Raw genomic sequence first — 23,209 nt, forward strand, 5'->3', positions numbered from 1 at the left:
GTACGATTTTCAACGGATGCAAGCTGGAGGATGTGCCCCCCGGCGTTGAAGACGTTGACGATATACTCCGCAAAGCTTTGCCAGGAGCTCCATCGAGGTCCGAGCGTCTCGGTGTAAGCCTCATGCTGTTCCCTGAGCTGGTGCGGCATATTTGTGATCGGGTTCTGTCAGGCTACGGAGTTCCTCTCAATTTCCACAGACGTGGATCGGGTAACGTGACTGAAGTGGAGGCGGCGGCGTTGCTTGAAGGGTTCTGGCTGCGTACGATTCGAGCGCTACCCGAGAAGACAGCGGCAGTGATTCTAGCACGACATTCGTTTCACAGTTTTGGCTTTGCCCGACGTGTCTTTTTCCAAGGTTTGGAGGGATCACCGACGTTGCAACTTCGTGTTCTGAAGATGCTTGTCGAGAGGAGATTCCAAGCCGTGAGCCAAGATGATGCAGCTCTAGCCGGCGAGATTGATGAGCAAGTTACTCCGCTGGAGCAGCTTTATGTTCTTCCGCGAAGTGTGCAACCAGCTGAGGATCACGTGGAGACTCAGCAACTCTTGCTCATGGCGGAAGACTTCAGGCAAATCGCGCAAATGGAGAAGACTCAGCTCGAAGCGCTGGAAGAGGTACCCTTTGCGGTTGTCAACATGAAAGGCGTTGCTGGGATTCCTGAGTATTGGGAAGCGCTGGTCCAGATACTGCATCGTTCAAGTCGACGTACTAGCTCCGCAGCTTTCCAGCGCCACAACAGCATGAGTCTGGGCTTTGCCATTGCCGGCGATCCCCTTGCCAAGCAGAAAAGCATTACGTCGAGCGAAAGCTCAACTATGGACTCGACCATAAATGCTGTAACTACGAGTCGTGCCTCAAACGCGAATCTACAGGAAGCAGCAGCATCGAAGCCACCGCCTCTCGTTAGAAGCGGAACAGCGCGCCGGACGTCGACACAGTCCATGGTGAATCGTCTCTCAGCGATTGATATGATGGCGCCGACATATCCCCGACTAGTAGCTGCGGTGGACGACATTCGATCTCTTCCGATACACCTTCGCTCAAACATTGTGTGTTTCCGAGATGAGTACGAGCAAGAACCCGCTGCGTCAAGCGGGGGTCAAACCCAGGCGTCTTTGACCAAGTGTCTGCAGTCTACGATTCTGCGTTTGACCATGCATCCGAGCGTTCAAACGCTTTGTGCACTTGTCCAGCCTGCTGATGACGATTTGATGGCTCCAAGAGCACCGTTGAGCTACTTCTGGCAGGTGCTGAGTGGCCTCGTACTATTCCACGCCACCTTGGTTTTCCGCGCACACGTGTTGAGGGCTGTTTATCCTGGAGCATTGCTGCCACCGCACCATCCAGGTGGTGTAGGAACTGCCTTCCATTACAGTGACGACGACTTCCTCACTGCGATCAACCAGTACCTCGCTACGATTTTGGACAAGAAGCAGCACCATCTTACACAGCAGAGTCGGCGTACTGGAAGGGGGTCCGAGTACAACGCGGTGCTGGAACGGCGAATTTATCTGCAGGTGGTGCTGAGTTCATACACTCGTTTAGCTGCGGGGCACCAAGAAGTGGAGTTTCTTCGAAGGCTGTGGGGCGAGTGTCTCCAACTTGTAAGCTGGAGCGAGACTTCGGTCGGAGAGAGTGCGGCCAAGCCAGCTACTTTACCTAGCTTTCGGGGCCGAAGTCGGCAGATGACGAATCTCCGTGACCAGCTACGAGGGACTGCAGGCGATGGGGCGTTAGCAGTGCAAGCTTCCTCCAAGTTCTTGATCAAAGGCTCCAGCTCCGTGTCTGTCGTGAAATCCTCGCTCTTGTTGGGGTTCCTAGCGTTCCCCAGCGAGGATTTACGGCAGGAAAATCTGTCAGTGGCTCAATGGCTGGAGGTGGTGTGGAATTATTCCACTAGCATCGATCACTTGATGAACACGAAGCTCCAGGCATTACTACTAGGCTTCCAGCAATCGATCAACCGTCGTGGATCACCTGAAGACACTTCCAGGGATCTCATGACAGCTTCTGGCGGAATCGATACGGTAAACCGTCCACCGCCGAAATGGATGGCAGCTTTCGGGTGGACTAATAGAAACCGTGTCGTGCTGTTGGGTGATCCAACAGAATTGGTTGCGTCGATCTCGCTGCGAGACGCGGTCAACGTCCTTCAAGGTATTATCGCTCAAGCGCTTCCACCTCGTTTCGACGTGGAGAACTGGGATAAAGCAGAGGAATCCCCAAGTCTCGAAGTCGATGGTGGATTCGAAGCAGAACATGACGCGGAAACTCTGGTTGTCAACCCAACGATGATGACTTTGGCCACTGTGTACAATCAGCATATTGACGCTTGTTCCACTGCTCTGGAGAAAATCGTCATGAATCTACTAAAACTCGAGGATTCGGGTACTGCTGACCATACGCTCGGGGGTACGCTGCTTGAGGGCGATGACGGAGACGAAAGTGATGATGATGAATACTACAAGCACCAAGGCCCCATCAAAGACACCAAAATGGTTATGCTTTCTGACGTAGAAAATGCCAGAGTGCGCGAGCAAGTTGTCTCGGTACTGCGCAATGAAGTACCGCCGGGCTTGTTCGGTGAAACATTAGTAGCCACGCCGGCCACTTCGACGTGGTCGTTGCATGACACCCTTCAACATTACCAGGACTGGCACCATTTCCTCACGGAAAGTCGACGACTCTACGATACAGGCCCCCCTCGGGTCTGGCTGCCTGGGATCTTGGCCGCAAAGCTCCCGGTCCCACACGTCATCAAAGTGGCTCGGATGCAGTACAGTGCTAGTCACTTCGACGTCGGAGTCTCGATGCAGTTCACTCTACGCTACTTGTCTCCCACCAACTCCACCGACTTAAATGACCAAGAAGACGAAGACTCGGAGTCAACGAACACGCCATTAACTGCACCGCTTCCAGTAGACACCTTCGCAATTTTGGATGGCGTTGTGCTCCTCGGATCCACCTGGAACCAAGAGTTACAAGCTCTCGATCGACTCGGCGGGGAATCGGCTCTGCATCAACGCGTGGAACTCATCTGTTCCCTATCCAGAGGCAGTGGTCATCAACCCACTCAAGTTACTCGGGTGCCTCTACTCGCGTCTCACAACGGAGATCTTCTGCTTGAGTGTGCACTGGCAGTCGATCCGGCACAAACCTCAAATTTAGCGACCCCGTTCCTGATCCCAACGGGATCTCACTACCGATAAATGATATCCGTACTTGTTTGAATAGAACATTTTCGTGTGAATTATGAGGGAAATTTCACATGTACACTGCTGCAATGTTCATGTGGTAACATCGCACGCAGCAAAACCCTATCTTTTATCTGAGACCCCTCTTCACCAGATTGTCCTCGTCAAAATTATGTGCATACGTCCGGGTGAACAACCTACGTAATTGATGTAGTCAGGAACGTGATCGAATTGATACGTCAAGGTCTTGCTTGCGGTTTTGCAATGACAAAGAGCTCGATGGTGATTGGGATGCCAGAGGCGGTAGCCATTCCCGGGAGTAAGGAAATCCATTGACAACATGTAGCTCTATCGTTTTCGAGTCATCTGTGAGCTTCTGTGTGGCGACGCATCTGTGCAAATACTCTCAGGCTCGATGCCGCAGGTGAGGAGTTTATCAGCAACCCCGCTTTCAGCACTCGGATGAAGCAGCTCGAGAGTACGGTGACGCTAAGCTGGCAACAATACTTCAGCAGGCGACGGAGACGACGGGTGCTGCCGAGAAATGGCAGAAATTGCAGAAAGCGCAGTTCGAGCGGTGGCACAGCGATGGCCACAGGCCAGTCGATGTCGTCGACGACATTTTCAAGGTTGACGAGGCACCCTGCAAATTACGGGTCCTCAGTACCCATTTTCTAGGAGATCTTTTGTTTTAATCGAGAGTGATACTGTTCCGGCTCGATTTTCACGCCAGTGTGATTCATTCATGACAAAATGGTCCGTAGACTCTCATTTCTCCATTTTTTTGATCTGGTCTGGGAGGCCCGGGGCCTTAAATAGACATTGGCTTGGGCATGCGCAGCGGCTTCTGCTCGAAGGCGCTGGGGCTCTTGACCAGGCTGCCGGGCGAGCGCACGGGCGACTTGGGCGCCGCGGCTGCGTCATGGGGCGCCGGGGACAGCGGCGCCGGCTTGGGCTTGGGCGCGGGCTGGTGCGAGGCGGCGGCTTCGGGCTTGGCGTCCATGGCGATGGGGCGAAGGATAAGAGCTCGGCGAGCTTCTTCGGGGTCTTTTCTTCTTCTGCTTGAGGTTGCGCTGTCGTTGCGCTTATGTGCTGGATCTGGTATCTGTGTGGCGCGCACAAATAGGTGTGTGGATGGTGTGGCGAGAGGGGCAACTTCAACGACTGACGTGCTGCTCGACGGGCGCCACGCTACCAACTCATTGAGGCTTGGTCTGCGCTAAATAACGGCGCCGGCGGAAAGTTGCAGCGCGCGGAACCAGGCGAGCGCCGCCCTCCACAACTGGCAAGCAGCGTTAGCAGGTGCAGGCAGGCGGAATGACTATACACGAGTGAATCTCCCGCGCGCCGAGAACGTACGCGGATCCAGCAGCAGGCAGGCACACACACACACACTGCAATTGTGTACTGTAGACTGCAGTTGACCATCGCGCTTCCGGTTCTCGAGGCCTGGTCTTGTCCTCCCGAGCGGGAACCTCCGCGATCTGCCGCCCCCCACCGTCCGGCTGCGGGGCTGCCGGTAAGCAGCGGCCTCCTGTCCAATGGGGCAAACGATGACGGGACGAATTGATCGACAGGGGAATCCAAGCGGCCGCGTGCCAGCCACTCGATCTGCTCGCCTCTGACTCAGCTCGGCCATGCTGCTGGTCAAGCAAGGCGTGCTGATCCCTTCGCGGCCGTGATTGGCTGTGTGCGCGTGGTGTGGCACGGCTGCGCGCCGCGATTGGCGCGTCGCCGTCGTCCGCTCGTCGCAGTCACAGTTCGGGTCGCTTCAACCAGAGCCCAATCTTATTCACAGGCAGCCGAGCCAGCCACCACGTCAGCTTCCCTCTCATTCTCCTCTCTGGCCCCACGACCCCAGACCTCCAGCAGCAGCAGCAGCAGCAGCAACAACACCAGCAACAACCAGCTACACCTGCAATGTCCTCCGCCTTCTCCTACCAAGACTGCGTCGCCGAGGTGAGTGAACTGCTGCTGTGTCATAGCTACTAGTCCGTTGAGGTGACGACCGACCGCGTGACGCCGTTGCCAGGTGGACGAGTACCTGAGCGCCGCCTCCGTGAGCGACGACGAGCCGGCGCTGGCGCTGCACTGGGACCAGAACGCGCTGGCGCAGTTCGCGGACGCCGCCAACGCCGTGGACGCGGGCGTGGCCATGCCCGAGTGGCTGTCGCAGCCGCGCGGCAGCATCACGCCGGACTCGGTCGTGGACGACATGGTGGCGTTCCTGGCCACGAAGGCCGGCGGGCGCTTCGGCCGCGTGCTGCTGGCGCCCAACAGCGTCGTGCAGTTCGGCCAGCTCTGCGGCATGTTCGCCTACATCGAGAACGACGCGTTCGTGCGCGCGGCGGCCGACGCCGCCGGCCTGGGCGACGGCACGACGCTGGCCAAGGTCTTCTGCATCACAAAGGGCAGCGCGGCCGCGGCCGTGCCCATGGAGTTCCCTCCGGGCGAGAACCAGAGCCGCCGCCTGTTCTCCTGAGCCCGCGCGCGGCCGCGGATGATAGTACGATAGTGTTTGTGCGTGTGTGTGCGTGCGACTTCCCTCTCCAGGCGGGCGAGAGATCAAGAGGGCGAGGCAGGACAAGGAGCTGCGGCCGAAAGCGACGAGTGTGCAGCAGCGAGGGAGGGAGGGAGCGCCCCTCGCCTTCTTCTTAGACCCATTAACATGTAATGATTCGCCAACTACCTCGGCCCCCGCTCCAATTCATGGACCCCGTCGTCGTCGTCGTCGCCGCCGCCGGCGGCAAATCCTCTCCGCCGATTCCCTGCAGAAGCAGCAGCCTTCGCATGTACGCTATGCGATGCGGTGTCGGCATTGCACAACGCTCGCCTGGCCACCGCAGCAGGCAGCGCCGTCCGCCTCCGCATGGCAGCTCGTCGTCGCCGCGCCGCTGACCTGATTTCTGCGCAGGCCACGCTTCTGGGGCGCGACCCAGCGACGGCGGCGCTGGCGCAACGATGGACTTCCGCTCGCGTTCCACTGGCTCGCCCCGAACGAGCCGCCTGCTGCCTGCCCACAAACGCCGCGCGTATTAGTCACCGGTGTCCAGCACGACCACGGTCATCTCGGCGCGGGCGTGATGCCCGCAGCCGCGCTCGCCTTCAAGTCCGCTGGTCGGAAAATGCAGCGAAGGTCCAAGCGACCAGCATGGGCCTTGCTTGGCCTCGGGCATTGCGGGGACTGGCAACAGGAATGCGGCGCCTTCATTCGATTGGAAGCGTTGCAGACTGCAACGTGCTTTGACACGCGTGGGCACGGCCGGATGAGCTCACTTGGCGACGGATGGCTACACTTCTCGGCGGGTTGCGGGGTCAGACCCACGAGCTGGCAGGAAGTTGAAGTGGTTATGTTGCGCGATGTGATGATTTGAGTTGGCCCTTGGGTTGCACTTGCGATTATCCGTTTACAGTATCCTGCAAGGAGAAGGACACTTGCCGAGATTTAATCCTGCCGTTGCGCTGGATTGCTGAAGGAGCATTGCTGAAGTCCAATATGGTGATGCGGACTGAAATCGACGGAACCATTTTTTTCCTTTTTATTTCTTCTGCTTAGCAATAGTATTATGATTGTCCAAGCGAGATCTCATCACTGCTCTCTTCGTGGCCAGTGGTTGAGGCAGCTTCGATCTCAAGACTACAAGGGCAACAGGAACAGGTAAGCTTAACGTGTACTCCAACCGAGATTCGGGTGGGATGCTGCGTGGAGCTGCTTCCAAAGCGTGTGTACAATGCTTTCGGATCACGCTTGAACGCCTGGTGGATTACCTCCGTCGTGCTTTAGATTCTAAGAGTTGCCAGCTATTCCGTTCAAAAGCTGCGGGACGGCACAAGTACAAAACCAAGGTACATCTGTGTCGGAACGATGGACTGGTGTGCTCGTACATGGTGTGCTTGGAGGCGAAAGTGCATGCATCAGAAGCATTTATTCCGAATGTTCAGGTTCCAAACGACCTTTCAGGTAAAGAAGAGGACCTCGGTGTAGTACGAGACGCCCGGAGGAACGCCCAGTCGAGTGTTTGTTGCCTCGTCCCAATTCACAAGTGCACTTGCAGCTTTCCAACGTCCTTTGATATCGCTGAACGGTCCTTGCGTGGACTCGACCGGTCAATGAATCCTGCTTTGTGGTATATGGTCATAACACAATGCAGCCTATGGCCCTCAGTGATGTGGAAGCATTATTTCACTTCGCTACGCACAGAGTGACATGGAAAATATTGACAATGGTAGGGCTTTTTCACCAAGCTTCGTAGTGTGTTCACAACCGGTGAGGATTCTCACCTGTGGTTTCTCCCGAACTGTCACAATGGTCTCCTGGAGTTTCCTAAACCGCACCACGGGCTTCGCGTTCGCCACCTACAGGAAACGTTCGGCAAAACGTCAACAAATCTCCTGGACCTCGACGTAGCAACAGCGAAAACGGCAACGGAATATCAATCGAGACTGGATAAAATCGCTGCAGTATCTGAAGAATTCGTAACGTGAAAGTTATGGACCTTACGGCGTTTGTTGATGCCGTTTTCTCCGGGTAACGTTTTGAGCGAACGTTTTTATCATTACTCTGCCGACATTTGTAGATTATTCTCCAGCTACCAGCCCCAGTTATCCTGACGGGTAACCCATCTTTTCGTCGTAAGAAAGAAGCAGCTCGCACTGCGGGAACCTTTCCCAAAGTTCTTGACCAGCACTTCCAGCTATTCCGAAGTCAGGAATTTGAAGTCACGGAAACGATATCTGGTTTTCACGGTTGACATCGAGACTAAAATGTTCATCATCGACTTTAATACAAACACCTGCTCATGGCACTTTTGCAATACAAAAGTTCTTGTGCTTGCATGCTTCATGTCCGTCATCGTGGTGGTGGATAGCCACTTTCGCCAGCAATCCGTGACCCCCCCCCCCACCTTGTCAAATTGTGGTCATCCGTCGAAAATATACAACGACGATATGTCCGCTGAACCATGGGGTCACAAAACTCGTGACGGTGGCCACTCCGGGCGCAACGTACCTCCGCATCGACAGCCTCGACAAGAAATTGCAGTACACCTGTACTCGAAAAGCGTCGTGAGTTCAAGCGTCTGCCGTCTGCATCAAGTGCCCTCTCCTTTCAATACACCACTAGAAACCGGAAGTTGCACTGCGTCGAAGACCAGAGACCCCCCCCCGTGGCACCACCGTTCATCAACACGCCGCACCACCGCCGCCATCATCCCGCAGCGGGACGGAAGCCTCGTCACAGACAGCACCTCGAGTCTCTGTGTTATTATGCATGTAGTCGCCACCTCGCCCTGATTCTGTTAGCCCGAAGTCAAGCCGCTGAACGCCGCCGAAGCTCGCCGACGCCCGCGGCTGAAGCACTGCGCCAGGCGGCTCGATTACTTCTCGCTAATCGCCGCCACATATGCCCGTAACAAACCCGCATGCAGGCTGCAACATGGCAATGGCGAGCTTCCCTGACCACAAAGACGCCGAGGCGTGAAAGGCGAGAAGTGTCCGTTGCTGCGGCCCGCGAGCGACACCATCGCTTGCTGTGCCAGCCAGCTGACGCGCGTCAACGAGCCCGCATGCGCAACTTGGGGCTTGAATCTAGCGCGTCACCGAGCCCGGCGATGGATGCAGGAACCCGGCGCTGCACCGCAGCATACACGGACGGGCGCAGGTGCAAGCCAAGGCCATGGGCAAGCCAGCCGAGATGAGCTGAGCTGAGCTCCTCGAGGAGCTCATTTTGACATGAGCCACCACGACCGACACCTTCGCGGTCTGTAGCCATGAAGAAGACCGCGACAGCTTGCGGCCCCACTACTAAAATGTTCAAGAGAACCAACAGCAGCGGCGTGTGGCGTCGCGAACCTGTTGGTTCTCTGGCTGGGGGCGTCGTAGAACCAGCAGGCTGGGGCGAGAACCAACAGGCTCTGTTGGTTCTCTTGGAATCTGTTGGTTCTCTCGCTGTTTAACACGAGTCATCTCGCCAACATGCAGCCAAGTGGCGGTCGCCCTCGCCACCTTTCAGCAGGGGAGCTTTTATCATCTATCCAGCCTTTGCCGGCCACCTCGCCGACAGCCTCGCAGCTTTCGACGGCAGGCACCTATGCGTTCGAGTCGAGCACGAGGAGCCCAGCAATCGACCGATCCTCTGCTGCGACACCTGGACGTAGGCAGGGCCGTCCTGGGAAGAAAATGAAGCTGGGGCCAGAGGGCAAAGGACTGCAACCGAGCGAGCCCATGAAAAAGGCAGGTCTCTGCAAGCCGAGCCCAGAGCTTCAAGCCCCGGCGGCTCGGCGCGGGCCGGCAGCAAAGAAACACGCGCTATACTTGACGTCGCTATACATGTAACTGAATAAATAGCCTGCGGCCCAACTCCCACTCCCATTGTCAAGCCAGTCTTGGCTCGATCCCAAGCCAATCTTGGCTCGATCTTGATTGCGATTGCGACCTCGCCATGGTCTGCGGGCAGTGCCATTCCTCCTTTTGCTCTGCCCTGGGCACCTCCACCTTCTCTCCTCCGTCTCTGCTTCTCTGTCACCATGGGCGCCACCGTCTCCAAAGTCTCCATCCCCAAGGTGCTGCACAATAGGGTGGCGGGCAGTGCTAGCAACGCCAGCGAGAAGGTGGAGAAGCCGTCCATGCTGTCACAGTCTCCGATCGACATCGTCGAGAGCCCGGCAGACGAGCTGGTGACGCTGAGCTCGGCCGAGACGGCGCTGCAGCTGGGCGCAGCCTCGGCCGAGATCCAGCTCGTGCACGGCGGCGAGAACTTCCAGGTGAACTGGAGCGACCACGACCAGAACTTCCTCGTGCTCAACGGCAAGAAGTACTACACGGTGCAGTTCCACTTTCACGCCCCCAGTACGTCACTCGCACTAGTAGTTAAACGACTAAAAAGTTACTACTTACTAGTACTAGACATTGGTGATCAAGGCACTAACATTGATTAATCTGCTCTGGTTGTCAACTGCAGGCGAGCATACGGTGAACGGCAAGGCCCGCGCCATGGAGCTGCACCTGGTGCACCAGGCCGAGGACGGCTCGCTGGCCGTGGTGGGCGTCTTCTTCACGGAGGGCAAGGAGAGCGCCTTCCTGGCCCAGTTCTGGAGCGAGATCTCGACGCTGCAGCCCGACAAGCACGACCACGTGGCGCTGGGCAAGATTGCTGGCGGCGACGAGCTCAACACGCTGCTGGACGGCAAGATCTTCCGCTACTCGGGCTCGCTCACCACGCCGCCCTACTCGGAGGGTGTCGAGTGGGTCGTGGTGAGCGCCATGCTGGAGGCGTCGCCCGAGCAGCTCGAGCTCTACCGCAACTTCCTGCCGAGCCCCAACGCGCGCGAGGCGCAGCAGCTCAACGGCCGCAAGGTGTCGCCTTGCCAGTGTTCCAACGTCACGCCCATCGGCGCCTAAGCCTATTCGTCCTGAGACCGTATCACACCGCCAGATAGTCCACTATAGCAACTCCACAGTAATACATGTACGCATACCATCACCTCCGGCCTCGGACGCCTTCTCTCTTCTACTGCAGCTGGACCTTGTAGCGCCCGAGTCGTCGGTCGCCGCTCACCATCGCCCTGAAGAGCTGCGCCAGCTCCTGCAGGTCGTCGTCGACGCGAACGCGAACGTGTGGCTCGACTGTCCCAGTTGTGCCGTTGAGCGCCGTTAGCGGCCGCATTTTCACGGCCATCAGCTGGACCTCCGGCGACAGGCGTGCCTGCAGTTGTCGGGGCGGCGGCGGCTTCTGCGCTGGCAATGACAGCAAGGCGCCCATTCTGCAGCTGAAGGCGGTGAAGTCCCAGTGTCGCGAAGCTGGTCGAAGCGGAAGTGAACCGACCATGGGATCACTTGTTAAGCCGCAGCTCACTGCGTGTTGAAACCGAGAGAGAGCCTGCATGGTGGCGCCTTCCTTCGGCGAACGGTGCGAGCCAGCCGCGGGCTTTAGTCTCGCGGAAGCAGGACCAAGCCAGCCGAGAGGAGGAAACATTCGGCGCTCGCTGCAACGAGCTGGGCCTGAGACCGATCCGTGCTCGCGCTTTGCTGCAGGCTCGCCTCGCCTCTGTGCCGCGCGGTTCAACGTGCACTTGGACGCCAATCCCAGGATGCAGCTTCAGCTTCAGCTCGCGTAGCTTTTCTCCACCTCAGCTGCGCGCGCTGTTGAGTCATGCAATGCCGCGTGTCAAGTGGAGCTCCGTTAACTTACTACGAGCTGCATCGGCCACCTTGAGGAGCTCTATTGACCACCTTGGTGCCTGCATTGGCCGCCGTACGTCAGCGCGCGATCTCGAGTGAAACGGCACGCGGTGGATCATATCCGGCGAACGAGCGGCGGAGACTTGGCGACCGTCCAGCGTCGGTCTGCTGGGGACGGACGGAGGATATGGGTCAGCTACGGCGTTCCCACAGCTCTAGTTCTTGCAGAGCGAGTGAGACGACGAAGACATGGGCGGAGTCAAGTTGGCTGCGGTGACGTCGTTGCTGTTCGTGGCGGCGGTGCAGTCGGTCCCGTGGTGGGGCGACATCGGAGCTGTCCACGGCGTGCGGGCCACGCCGTTGGCGCTGAATCAGTTAGCGGGGCAGTTCGGACGCCGCGACAACGAGAACGACCAGCCTCTGGGGTTCCCGTGGCGCGCGCTGGCCCAAGTGGACGAGGACGACAGCATCTCTCCGCGGTCGAGTGAGTTACCACCGTTCAACGTGCTGGACGAAGACGGCGACAGCTCCGTGAGCATGGCCGAGTGGAAGGACTACGTGCACAAGCTCGAGACCAAAGCACTCAGCACCATCGAACCGGCAACGGACCCCGTAGCCAAGCACTACCTGATCGACATCATCAAGTTCCACTACGCCAACCTCGGAGAGTGCATCGAAGACGAACTGCTGCCGGTGCGCTCGCTCGCGGATTGTCCTGCTGGTGGGGTTGCTATTGTCTTACCGTGCTGGTTTGCGTGTGTGACGCCCAGCTTCAAAGCACCAACTTCACGGAGATCGCGGCGGAGATCCAGCACCGCTGCTACATCAAGTTCCGCTACTCGCTGTTCGCCGGCCCGCCTCCGTTCGAGATGATCGCCAACTCGGCCCCGACCGTCACGGCGCGCAAGATGGAGCTGTGGTTCAACGAGCAGGTGGACATCGCGCGCGACGACCTGGCGGACGTGCGCATGTTCAACCTGGACGAGAAGGCCGAGCTGCACCTCGAACAGCTAGTTGCAAGCGTGCACCAGAAGCTCGAGCCTTGGGTACGCGCATTCATCGTGCGGGCTGGCTTGATTCAGCGTTGGTACTGATTGTTGGTTGTTTCAGGGCGACACGGACATGAACTCCCACCAATTCTACGAGGCGCTGACGGAAATCGTCGCCTGCGCCTGAGCTGGTCGACGGAATGGTGCGCAACAAGAACTGTAGCTCTTCATTGCGTTCTACATTCATCATGAAGGCAAAGAGTTGAGCAGTAGCAATTTTAACTCCCTTGAATCCGAGGCGTACCTTGCTGTCATCTAGCGTCCCCATTGCGCCCTGTCAACACCGTCTTCACCGCAACCTACCTCAGCACCACTTAACCCGTATCCACAAGATCAGCTCCGTTGTGTCAAATGGTCCATTAGTCGGTCGCAGCCTGTATCCTATCGAGTTCTTGGTGCTTCACGTCGGCCGGAGGGGGGAAAATCTGCCTAAGCTCAACCACCCCAGCTACTTCTAGGGTCCTGCGGCCTGAGGTCTGGGGAAGCCGTTGTTGCTGTTATTGTTGTTGTTGCGTCCGCGGCCGCCTCCGTTGCCGCCGCGGCCTCCGTTCCAGCCGCCATTCCGGTGTCCGCCGCGTCGTCCGCGGCCGCGGCCCCGGAAGTTGCGGCGGTTGTTGAGCCCCACGGCGCCGAAGGTCTCCGTGTTGAGCTTGCGCTCCTCGGCGCCGCTCATGCGGGACCGCTGGCCCTCGAGGCGGTCCAGCGCGTCGCACGAGATGGTGTCGAAGAAGGAGGACTTCTGGTAGCTGCCCTTGGGCTCCTGCTTCTCCTCGAGCTTGGAGAACTCCTGCTGCTTGTCGAAGTCGCTCAGCCCCTCGGCGAAGTTGAACTCCGTGGACGCGTCGTCCGGGCCCACGCCGGCCGCGTCGGCGCCGCCGGGCACGCGCCGCTCCTTGCGCTTGAGCAGGTGGCCGCCCATGCCGGGGATCGTGCGGCCGGCGTTACCCTGTCCCTGTCGCCGCGTAACCTGTTCCTTAACCTGTACTTGCTGCTTAACCTGTCCCTGCTGCTGCTGGGCGCTGGACACCGAGCCGGGCGTCAGCAGCGTCGGTCTTGGCTGCACGGGGGGCGCAGGAGGAGGAGGAGGAGGCGGCGGCCCGGAGGGCAGCGGCGGCTGCGCGGGAGGCTGCGGAGGCTCCTGCGGGGGCGCGGCCTCGCACACGTGCAGGTCCTTGATCTCCGCCGCCTTGAACGTGGCGTACTGCAGCACGTGGGGCGACGGCGGCACGTGCTCGTGCTCGGGGCGGCGGCCCTCGGTGCCGAAGGAGCGCACGCTCTGCAGCGCCACGGTGCTCTGGCGCGTGTCGATGTTGAAGAGGAAGCCCTCGTAGCGGATGTCCGTCTTGGACACCAGCGAGATGCGCGAGCCCAGGTACGGGATGCCGTCGCGCGGCTTGTCGGCGGCGGCGGGCGGCGCGGGGGGCAACGGGGGCTGCTGCATCGCGGCGGGCGGAGCTGCTCGGGAGGTCTATTGGGTAGGTGTGAGGAGGAAGGATCGCGAGAGGTGGCGGGAAGGTGGTGTGTGGTGTGGCGCACGTTAGATAAAGGTCGCGATCTGATTGGTGGACGGGTGGATGTTGTGCGAAGGTGGATGTTGAAGTTGATGGAGAGGTGGCGGCAGTAGCGCTGTGCGCGCGAGGTCTCTCAGCTAGAAATACTGGTGCGGTCGTTATACAGTATGTATACAGCGCATTACTTGCGATGGACGGCATTCGTTACCTCGGCAGTGCATACTTTTTATGCGTACAACGAAATAAAAAAAAATTGATGTAGATCACTGAGCATCTTCCCTTTTCTCTCTTTGTGAGTGTAAATAGCTCCATTGACTTGCCTCGACATCCCAGCAGATTATGACAAGTATCGGTCAAACTCTCCGCGTTAGGGTCGCGTGGGCAACGCGGTATACAGTCTAATAAATTGTCAGAACTTCTACCCCTGCGCGACCGCACCACCAACTACGTAATTCGTTAGTGCCAAATCGCGTGCCGTCAGCGTTGTCCATTCGCCGCGATGACCAGCATCTGCTCGGTGAGCATGCTCACAGCGGTCAAGCCGGGCTTGATATCGCGCGCCCGCAGATAGGGTCTGCCGACGAAGGAACACATCTCCGTGCAGCGGGGCTGCACGAAGGAACATGCGGTCAAGCCGGGCTTGATACCGCGCGCCCCCGGACAGGGTCCGCCGGCGAACAACTGTCCGCGGCCGGGACTGGACCAGAAGAACAACTGTGCGGAGCCCGGCTCCACACAACAAGAAGACGGCGCATGCGGAGAACGCTGCGCAAGTCTTGGTCCGGGACCGAGACGCCACGAGAACAGTCTGCTGGGCAGACTGGGGCGGTGACGCCGAACGCCGAGACGCTAAGCGTCTTGACGCGCACCGATACTGGATTCCAGTATCGTGAAATGGAACTCGCTAATCCTCCGACGACGGCGTCGGAGTTGATTTCGCTTCCAGTCATGAGCTGGAAGCGCTTCACGCGCGACTTGTACGAAGGACGCATCGAGCAAGTCTGCGTTCTTTCGAACAGCGAAAGAACGGAGAGCGAGAGCGCTTCGAGGAACAAGGTTGGGACTCGCTAAAGTCGAGTCCCTATTACGAATTATTGAGGGAGTACAAAGACGTACTCCCGGAAGAGATTCCTGCGGAGCTTCCGCAGGATAAGGGCATTCAGCACGAGATTGATCTCGTGCCGGGCACGAAGTACTGTGTCACGCGGCAGTGGCCACTGCCGCGAGAGAAACAAAAAGCGATCGACGACTTCTTTGAAAGTCGTCGCAAAGCAGGACAAGTGCGGAAATCAAAGTCCCCGCACAGTGCTCCGACGTTCTGTGTCAAAAAGCCACAGGGCGGATGGCGCATCGTTCATGCGTATAACAAGCTGAACGATGCGATGGTACCGGCGCAAACGCCGATACCGCGAAAAGATGTTATCATCGATTCTATGGCCGGGGGCACCGTTTACAGTGCTCTCGACTTGCGAGACGGATTCTATCAGATCCTAATGCGTGAGAGCGATATCCCTCTCACGGCGGTGAGCACGCCAAGCGGCATGCTCTGGGAATGGCTAGTGATGCCACAGGGACTTAAGAACGCCCCTGCAACCTTCAACAGGTGCGGGATGCACTTCTTACGCTCGGTGCGCGACTTCGCACCGAGCTACTTTGATGATGTGTTCATCCACAGCCAAGCGGTGGACGGGAAGACTGACGTAGAGATGCACAGGGTGCACCTCCGAAAACTACTTGAGCTTATGTGAAAGCATAAGCTCTACGCGAACCTGAAGAAGTGCATCTTCGGGGCGAGCGAGATACCCATCCTCGGGTGTCTCGTAGGGAAGAATGGTGTTCCCCCTGACCCGGAAAAGATCACAGTGATTAATGAATGGCCAACGCCTTCAGGTGTCAAGAAACTGACGCAGTTTCTTGGCTTGGCCACGTACTTGTGCAAGTACATGGGGGATTATGCAGGCAAGATTCGCCCGCTGTCACAACTTCTTAAGAAAGAAGCTGTGTGGAATTGGAAACCCGATTGCCAAAAGGCATTCGATGCGGTCAAGCGGGGCTTGACTGAGGCGCCGATCTTGGCAGTGGCTGACCAAGATCGCCCATTTCACGTAGTGTGTGACGCATCCGACTTCGCGATCGGATGAGCGTTGATGCAGCACGATCACGAGGGCCGTGATCGTGTCGTCTACCACCAATCCCGTCAGCTGAAGCCAGCTGAGCGCAATTATCCGGTGCATGACAGGGAACTCCTTGCCATGAAGTACGCACTCGCAAAGTTCCGAGTGTATTTGCTTGGAAGTAGCCCATTTGTGGTCTACACCGACTACGCTTCACTGCGCACCGCAGTGAAGCCGCCACACATATCACAAAGAATGGCGAGATGGCTCTCATTCTTTGCGGAGTATAACTTCCGGGTCGAATACAAACCCGGAAGATTGAATGTAGTGGCCGACGCGTTATCACGTCGGCCGGATTATGCAGAAGCTGCTGACGTCAATGCCATTGACGCCATGCGATCGAGCAAACCCACATCGTCCCTGTTGGATGATGTGAAGGCCGCGTACGCGCACGACGCGGACACGAAGCTCTTGCTGGCCTATGGCACAGCGCCTTCTGACAAGTCTCGTCAGAAGCTGCTCAAACATCTACGTGCGTGTGCACACCGCTATCAGGTGCACGACGGATTGCTGTTTATAACGCAGTCGACGACAACGCGGATCCCGTTGTTGTGCCGAATGACCATGACCTGCGACTCATGATCATGTACGAATATCATGATGCCCCGACTGCGGGTCATCTCGGACGTGAGAAGACATACGTCCTTCTCACGCGCGACTTCTACTGGCACCACCAGTATAAGTGGGTACGCAAGTACGTCCGTGCTCGCGAGGTATGCCAACGCGTACAGCCTGCGCCATTCGCGCAGGCTCCGTTACAATCACTACCGACTCCGTCGGAGTGTTGGAAGTCCATGTCATTGGACTTCATCTTTGGTCATCCCCCGGACAGCGGAGGGAATACCGGTGTTGTGGTCTTCGTCGACCGCTTCAGCAAGATGGTACATCTTGCTGCGGTGCCGGCAGAGGTGACCGCGAAGCAGACGGCCCGTCTGTTCGTTGACATGGTGTTCAAACACCATGGCATGCCGTCCGACATCGTGTCGGACAGAGACCCGCGCTTCACAGCGCACCTGTGGCAAGAAGTGTTTACACTTCTTGGGAGCCAGCTTTCAATGTCGACTGCGGATCATCCGCAGACGGACGGTCAAACCGAGCGCGTGAATCGCGTGCTCGTCGACATTTTGAAGAGCTACGCTCACTCGTTCCAATACTGTAGCGAGTGCTTATCGATGGCAGAGTTCGACATCAACGACTCGGTGCATGCCTCAACGGGGCATACACCGTTCTACGTGAATGCCATGCGGCATCCACGTCTACCGAGTTTACTCAGAGTGATGGCTCCCACTTTAAGTGGGGGGGGGGGAATCTACGACTGCAATACAGCAGCCGCAGAAAACCGCTGACACTTGCACAGTGTCAGCTGCAACGATGGACAAAACGCATGAGTCTGTGCAGGGCGTAGACTCCCCCAACAACAAGGACAAAGACCACGGGTCTGCGCAGAGCGTAGACACCGCGAAGAACCACGCAGAGGCCGGGCCTCTAGCGGAAAGCGAGCTGAATGACTTCAGCCAGGACACAATCGACTTCCTTACCAAAAGACAAGCCGTAATCCGGTTTGTCCAGGACGCAATAGCAGCTTCTGTTGATCAACAGAAGTTGAACGCAGACAATGTGGGCAGAGGCAACGCAAATGAATTCAAAGTTAGTTCATTGGTTTCGTTAGCTACTCAAAACCTGCCTAAACATGCAGTTTCGGATTTCGGAGCAAGTAAGCTTGCTCCGCGCTTCATCGGGCCGTTCACTGTGTTGGCGCGGCACGGCAACACTTACACGCTAGACATACCGTCTAGCATGCGCCTCCATCCGACCTTTTACGTCGGACGGCTGAAGCCGTACCTGCAACACGAGCCATCTAGCTCGGCTGACCCGAAGCCTCGGCAGGAGCCGAGGCAGAAGCGGAAGCCTTGGCCTCGGCGACGAGCAGCCTCTCCTCCAGCGCGCGGACGCGCTGGAGCAACCCCTTTATCTGGGTCCCCAACTCGACCTGGATATTCGAGGCGGTCTGCGAGACCGCCGCGACTTGGGCCTTCTGGTTCGCCAGCTCCTGTTTCAGGGCGGCGAACTCAGCGCCCTGAAGACGCTCCACGGCGGTCACCCGGTCGTGGAGAGACGTGTACTGATCAGCCCGGGGCTGATCATACTCGGGGCGTGTTCCCACCCGATCCGTGACGCCCACGGCTCAACCCGCTAGATTGTTGAGCGGATTGTTGACCATAGTATCCCGAAAACGAGCCCTCAAGGGGCTCGTTTTCGTATTCGTTGGAGAGGATTTCCTCCCCATCAAGATACGTGGGAGCCGCGGAACGTCTTGCTGGACGACGTTCCGGAAATGGTGAGGGCGTACGAGGAGCAGTACGCGCTGGTGCAGCTGAAGTAGTGCGAGCGATGCGGTCATCGCTAGCGCCCGAACCCCCACGTGCTAAGAACCTAGCACGGAGCTCCTTCAGACTCTCGGGTACACGGAATGACGTGTACCCGTTCAGGTCGCGGTCGCTCAAGCGGACCGCGCCTGGGAAGCACTTCGTGCACTGAAAGCCCTCGGGCACAGCGCACGGCACATTAGCCTCCTCCGCAGCAACGTGGAGTTGCTCCAACTTTCCACGCTTCGAGTACGTCTCGAAGCGATCACGCGCTTGCTTAATCCGATCACGGTAAGCACCCGGCTTCTTGTTGAAGTTCTCAACAAAAGTGTAACAACTCTGATAAAGTGCCTGCCACTCGGGAACTTTGCTGCGAGACGTTGTCTTCTTGCTTTGGAACCATCGGAGTTCATGGAAGAGTCCGATGTAATAATCGCGCCTTTGATGCGTCTCCGCATCAAAGTGCAACTCGGCAGCCACGGCGTCATCTTTGATGGCGCTGCATACGTACAACGGCACCTCATTCGGAGGTACCGAGTTCCCATACCGGTCCGTGATCTCGGACGCGGACGGCATCCACGGATCGCGCGCTGCAGGCGCAGCTCGCGGAGAACTGAGAGCCCCAGCGGAAGCGAGTGGGGTATCACTCTCAGTTCGCGAACGCTTCGAACTCGAAGCCTCCGATTCGTCCCTTCACGCGGGCGAATGATCTTAGCGTGGGGGTCGAGCTATTCGCTCGACACTGAGTCTCTGCGCCTTGAGGACGAGTCCTTCTCGTCCTCTATGTCTTCGTCGTCGTCGTCGAAGTCGACGATGTCGCCATACTTCACCTTCTGGCGTTCGAAGTAGTCATCGATGGAGAGATGACTCTCCACCGACTTCAGAGTCCTCTTTTCTTGAGGCGCGCTCGTCGTTGAATGAGCGCGGATTTCTTCTCCAAACGCGGAGAATTGACGAATGGTCAATTCCGAAGATTGACGTGCGGAGACCCCGCGCGTCTAACCTTAAGGGGGTGATGGTGTAACGGGGTTACACGCACAAGTGGCTACAAGCCACTTGTGATTTTAACAGATACAATATCTGTTAAAAGTTTTAGATACTTCCTCACCTTGGTGTAAGTCACACCAATGGATACATTGAAGTGGGCCACCACAATGAGTGGTCCAAACCTACCCAAAGATCCTATTGGTAGAAAGCAGCATCTTTCTACCAATTAGAGACGTGCATAGTGGTGGGCTCTGACAGCCAGCCGCTGTCAACCCCTTTCATAGATGATAAATAGTTTTTAGCAGATTTAGGAGGAAGATCAATTTACAAACAATACAGTTATCATTTTACCTTAAACTAGCTACTTGGTGTTTTATTTGATTTATATTATACTTGTGTATTCAAGTATAATTAACTCAAGTTATTACTAAGTACCTACACTTCCTCATACATGTGGCGCAACGTGTAAGCTAAAGTAATGAGTCAAGTTAGACCCACTACACGTGGCGTCTCGGTCTCGGACCGAGACTTGCGCAGCGTTCTTTGCATGCGCCGTCTTCTTGTTGTGCGGAGCCCACCTCCGCACAGCTGTTCTTTGGTCCAAGCCCGGCCGTGGACAGTTGTTCGCCGGCGGACCCTGTCCGCGGGCACGCGGTGTCAAGCCCGGCTTGACCGCATATTTCTTCGTGCAGCCCCGCTGCACGGAAATGTATTCCTTCGCCGGCAGACCCTGTCTGCGGGCGCGCGATATCAAGCCCGGCTTGATCGCATGGCGCTTCGTCGTGCAGCCCGGCTGCACGACAGCATGCAAATTGCGTCAGTGCGGTACGTTTGCAACCGTCCACACTGTTTGGAGCGTCAACTCCCGGAGTTGACACGCCTTCGTCACCTCGACGCCATTCATTGGCGGAGCCCCTCATGACCGAGGGTGCGTCGGCTCCCGGAGCCGACGCGTCGTTGGCGACCTGACCTCTTCGGGTCAGGGACTTTCTCATGCGTACTTGAACGTGGGTACTGGTTCCCGGAACCAACATATCTTTTTCTTCTGACGTCGGCAGCATTGCCGACGTGGGTCTCACTTGTGCGCGCCCTCGCGCACTTCTTGGGCACTCCGGGACAGCAGCATAAAGCGCTGTCTCGACTGGTGAGCCGCGCGCACCTGCTGGTGCGTGCGCTGCGGTAACAGGGCCATCGCTCTCTGTTCCGCTGTCGCGTCCGAAGCGCACGAGCGTGCGCTTCTTCCAGTCTATCACCGGATCATGCCGTGGCTTGCACGGCATGCCCATTACTACGTCGAACTTATCGTCCAGGTCCAGGACGATATAGTGTTCGACAAACACTCGTTGTTTGTACGAGAAGCGCACGTTTACGACGCGCTTCTCGGTCTTTACGATGGCACCTGTTGCCAGTCGTACCTCCAGAAGACTTCGAGGTGTATCTACCTCCTCGAAATCAAGTCTCGGCAGGCTTCGTAGTCGAGCAAAGTTGTTCGACGCGCCTGAATCTACCAATGCTCGAAGAGATTCACTTGCTCTCTTCGAGTAAACCTTCAAGATGACTAGGTTCGACCTGTCATCTTATTTCTTGCAGTGAGAGCTGGTCTCACTGGGGGCTGCAGTCCTCGCCCGATATCGGCACGCGTGACTGCATTACCAGTAGGGCGCCCCGCGCCTACTGGATTTTCGCGTTTTTTGTTGGTCCGCGGCGATGCCTAGGATCGCCACGACGGCCACCTCAAGGGGGCATGGGAGCTGTGCACTCCCGTGCAAAGTGACCGATCCTTCTACAACAGAAGCATCGCACGTTGACTCCCTGCTACTGGTAAGCAGCAGTTGTTGCGTTCGAGACGTCCATTGGTTCTGGACGTCCCGTCCTCGCTACCGGGCGCGGTTGCGGTCTCGGCACGTTTGCATGGAGTTTAGCGTGCCGCAGGATAAACTCTTCTTGCATGGCAATGGTGATTGTAGCTTCTAGAGTACTCGGGTACTCTCGGAAGAGATAGGTCTTCACGGGCCCATCTCTAAGTCCCTTCATGAACGTGACGACCTTGGTCGCCTCGTCAATCGGGTTAGTCACGATATTTGAGACCAAGTATCGTGCGCGTTGTGCGTAAGCATGGACGTCATGCTTACCCTGCTGAAGGTCGAGGAACTCCGCCCTCGACCGGAACTCGTTTTGCGGGGGCTCAAACGCTTGTCTGAGCGCCACTTTGAATGCTGAAGCACGTAGGATCGGAGAGTCGGCGTCCATATGCCCAACTCCTTGCGCGTCCGCGAAGGCAGGACATGGCGAACGCGACCTTCGACAGCAGGTCGACGATGCGTCGAGCCGCTATGGCTGTGTCGAGCTCGACAAGCCATCGGAGGAGAGGCTCGCGCTCTCTTCCCACGTAATTGCTTACGCTCAATTTCAATGATTGAGCACGCAGTGTCGTCCCTGACGACGCCGTCGCTGAGGAAGCAGCATCACGCTGCTCCTTCATGATGAACCCCAGAGCAACACCATGTCGCTCCGTCGGCGATAGCGTACGCAGCATCGTAGCTATCGCCGCTTCTCCCATGACTGTTGACAGTCGTTGGAGGGCTTCCCACTCTGGGCCGGACAGGTGGGAGCAGTCGGCGCGTGCAACATGCGTTGCCGGCGTGTTGGAGCTCTCCATGGGCACCTCCGTGCTCATGGGGTTCTCGGGTCCGCATTCGTACACCCTGTGCGAACGTCAAGCAGTCGGTCGTTGGACGGACTACAAAGTGCTACCAGATGTAGTGGGTCTAACTTGACTCATTACTTTAGCTTACACGTTGCGCCACATGTATGAGGAAGTGTAGGTACTTAGTAATAACTTGAGTTAATTATACTTGAATACACAAGTATAATATAAATCAAATAAAACACCAAGTAGCTAGTTTAAGGTAAAATGATAACTGTATTGTTTGTAAATTGATCTTCCTCCTAAATCTGCTAAAAACTATTTATCATCTATGAAAGGGGTTGACAGCGGCTGGCTATCAGAGCCCACCACTATGCACGTCTCTAATTGGTAGAAAGATGCTGCTTTCTACCAATAGGATCTTTGGGTAGGTTTGGACCACTCATTGTGGTGGCCCACTTCAATGTATCCATTGGTGTGACTTACACCAAGGTGAGGAAGTATCTAAAACTTTTAACAGATATTGTATCTGTTAAAATCACAAGTGGCTTGTAGCCACTTGTGCGTGTAACCCCGTTACACCATCACCCCCTTAAGGTTAGACGCGCGGGGTCTCCGCACGTCAATCTTCGGAATTGACCATTCGTCAATTCTCCGCGTTTGGAGAAGAAATCCGCGCTCATTCAACGACGAGCGCGCCTCAAGAAAAGAGGACTCTGAAGTCGGTGGAGAGTCATCTCTCCATCGATGACTACTTCGAACGCCAGAAGGTGAAGTATGGCGACATCGTCGACTTCGACGACGACGACGAAGACATGGAGGACGAGAAGGACTCGTCCTCAAGGCGCAGAGACTCAGTGTCGAGCGAATAGCTCGACCCCACGCTAAGATCATTCGCCCGCGTGAAGGGGACGAATCGGAGGCTTCGAGTTCGAAGCGTTCGCGAACTGAGAGTGATACCCCACTCGCGGCGTGTAAGCAAAAGTAGTGAGTCAAGTTAGACCCACGACAGGCGAGGTCTCTGACGTGGCCCGTGACACTCCGATTATTTATCGGCATCTAGAATAAAGCGTTACTGTTTTTCAGATCTCTTGGTATTA

At 57.0% G+C, this 23,209-nt stretch overlaps 5 protein-coding genes across 5 annotated transcripts; 3 read left to right on the forward strand and 2 right to left on the reverse strand.

Annotated features, from left to right (window-relative positions):
• Positions 1-5,117: 5,117 nt before the first annotated feature.
• IUM83_00997 (Ubiquitin-associated/translation elongation factor EF1B, N-terminal, eukaryote) lies at positions 5,118-5,679 on the forward strand (the record flags this gene model as incomplete). Its single annotated transcript, XM_067924824.1, has 2 exons — positions 5,118-5,156; positions 5,230-5,679. The coding sequence occupies 2 exons, from the start codon at positions 5,118-5,120 to the stop codon at positions 5,677-5,679; spliced, it is 489 nt and encodes a 162-aa protein (XP_067788785.1).
• Positions 5,680-9,721: 4,042 nt separating this feature from the next.
• IUM83_00998 (Carbonic anhydrase) lies at positions 9,722-10,595 on the forward strand (the record flags this gene model as incomplete). The annotated part of the gene is made up of 2 exons (XM_067924825.1): positions 9,722-10,043; positions 10,156-10,595. 2 exons carry the CDS (start codon positions 9,722-9,724, stop codon positions 10,593-10,595), a joined length of 762 nt encoding a protein of 253 aa, XP_067788777.1.
• A 109-nt stretch (positions 10,596-10,704) lies between these two features.
• IUM83_00999 (uncharacterized protein) lies at positions 10,705-10,956 on the reverse strand (the record flags this gene model as incomplete). Its single annotated transcript, XM_067924826.1, has 1 exon — positions 10,705-10,956. One exon carries the CDS (start codon positions 10,954-10,956, stop codon positions 10,705-10,707), a length of 252 nt encoding a protein of 83 aa, XP_067788778.1.
• Positions 10,957-11,624: 668 nt separating this feature from the next.
• Positions 11,625-12,551, forward strand: IUM83_01000 (uncharacterized protein; the record flags this gene model as incomplete). Its single annotated transcript, XM_067924827.1, has 3 exons — positions 11,625-12,068; positions 12,146-12,421; positions 12,486-12,551. 3 exons carry the CDS (start codon positions 11,625-11,627, stop codon positions 12,549-12,551), a joined length of 786 nt encoding a protein of 261 aa, XP_067789065.1.
• A 327-nt stretch (positions 12,552-12,878) lies between these two features.
• On the reverse strand, positions 12,879-13,865 carry IUM83_01001 (putative mRNA-associated protein RAP55; the record flags this gene model as incomplete). Its single annotated transcript, XM_067924828.1, has 1 exon — positions 12,879-13,865. One exon carries the CDS (start codon positions 13,863-13,865, stop codon positions 12,879-12,881), a length of 987 nt encoding a protein of 328 aa, XP_067789235.1.
• Between the last annotated feature and the right edge of the window lie 9,344 nt (positions 13,866-23,209).

The sequence above is a fragment of the Phytophthora cinnamomi genome (genome assembly GCF_018691715.1).
Source record: "Phytophthora cinnamomi strain GKB4 chromosome Unknown Contig53, whole genome shotgun sequence".
NCBI classification, from domain to species: Eukaryota; Oomycota; class Peronosporomycetes; order Peronosporales; family Peronosporaceae; genus Phytophthora; species Phytophthora cinnamomi.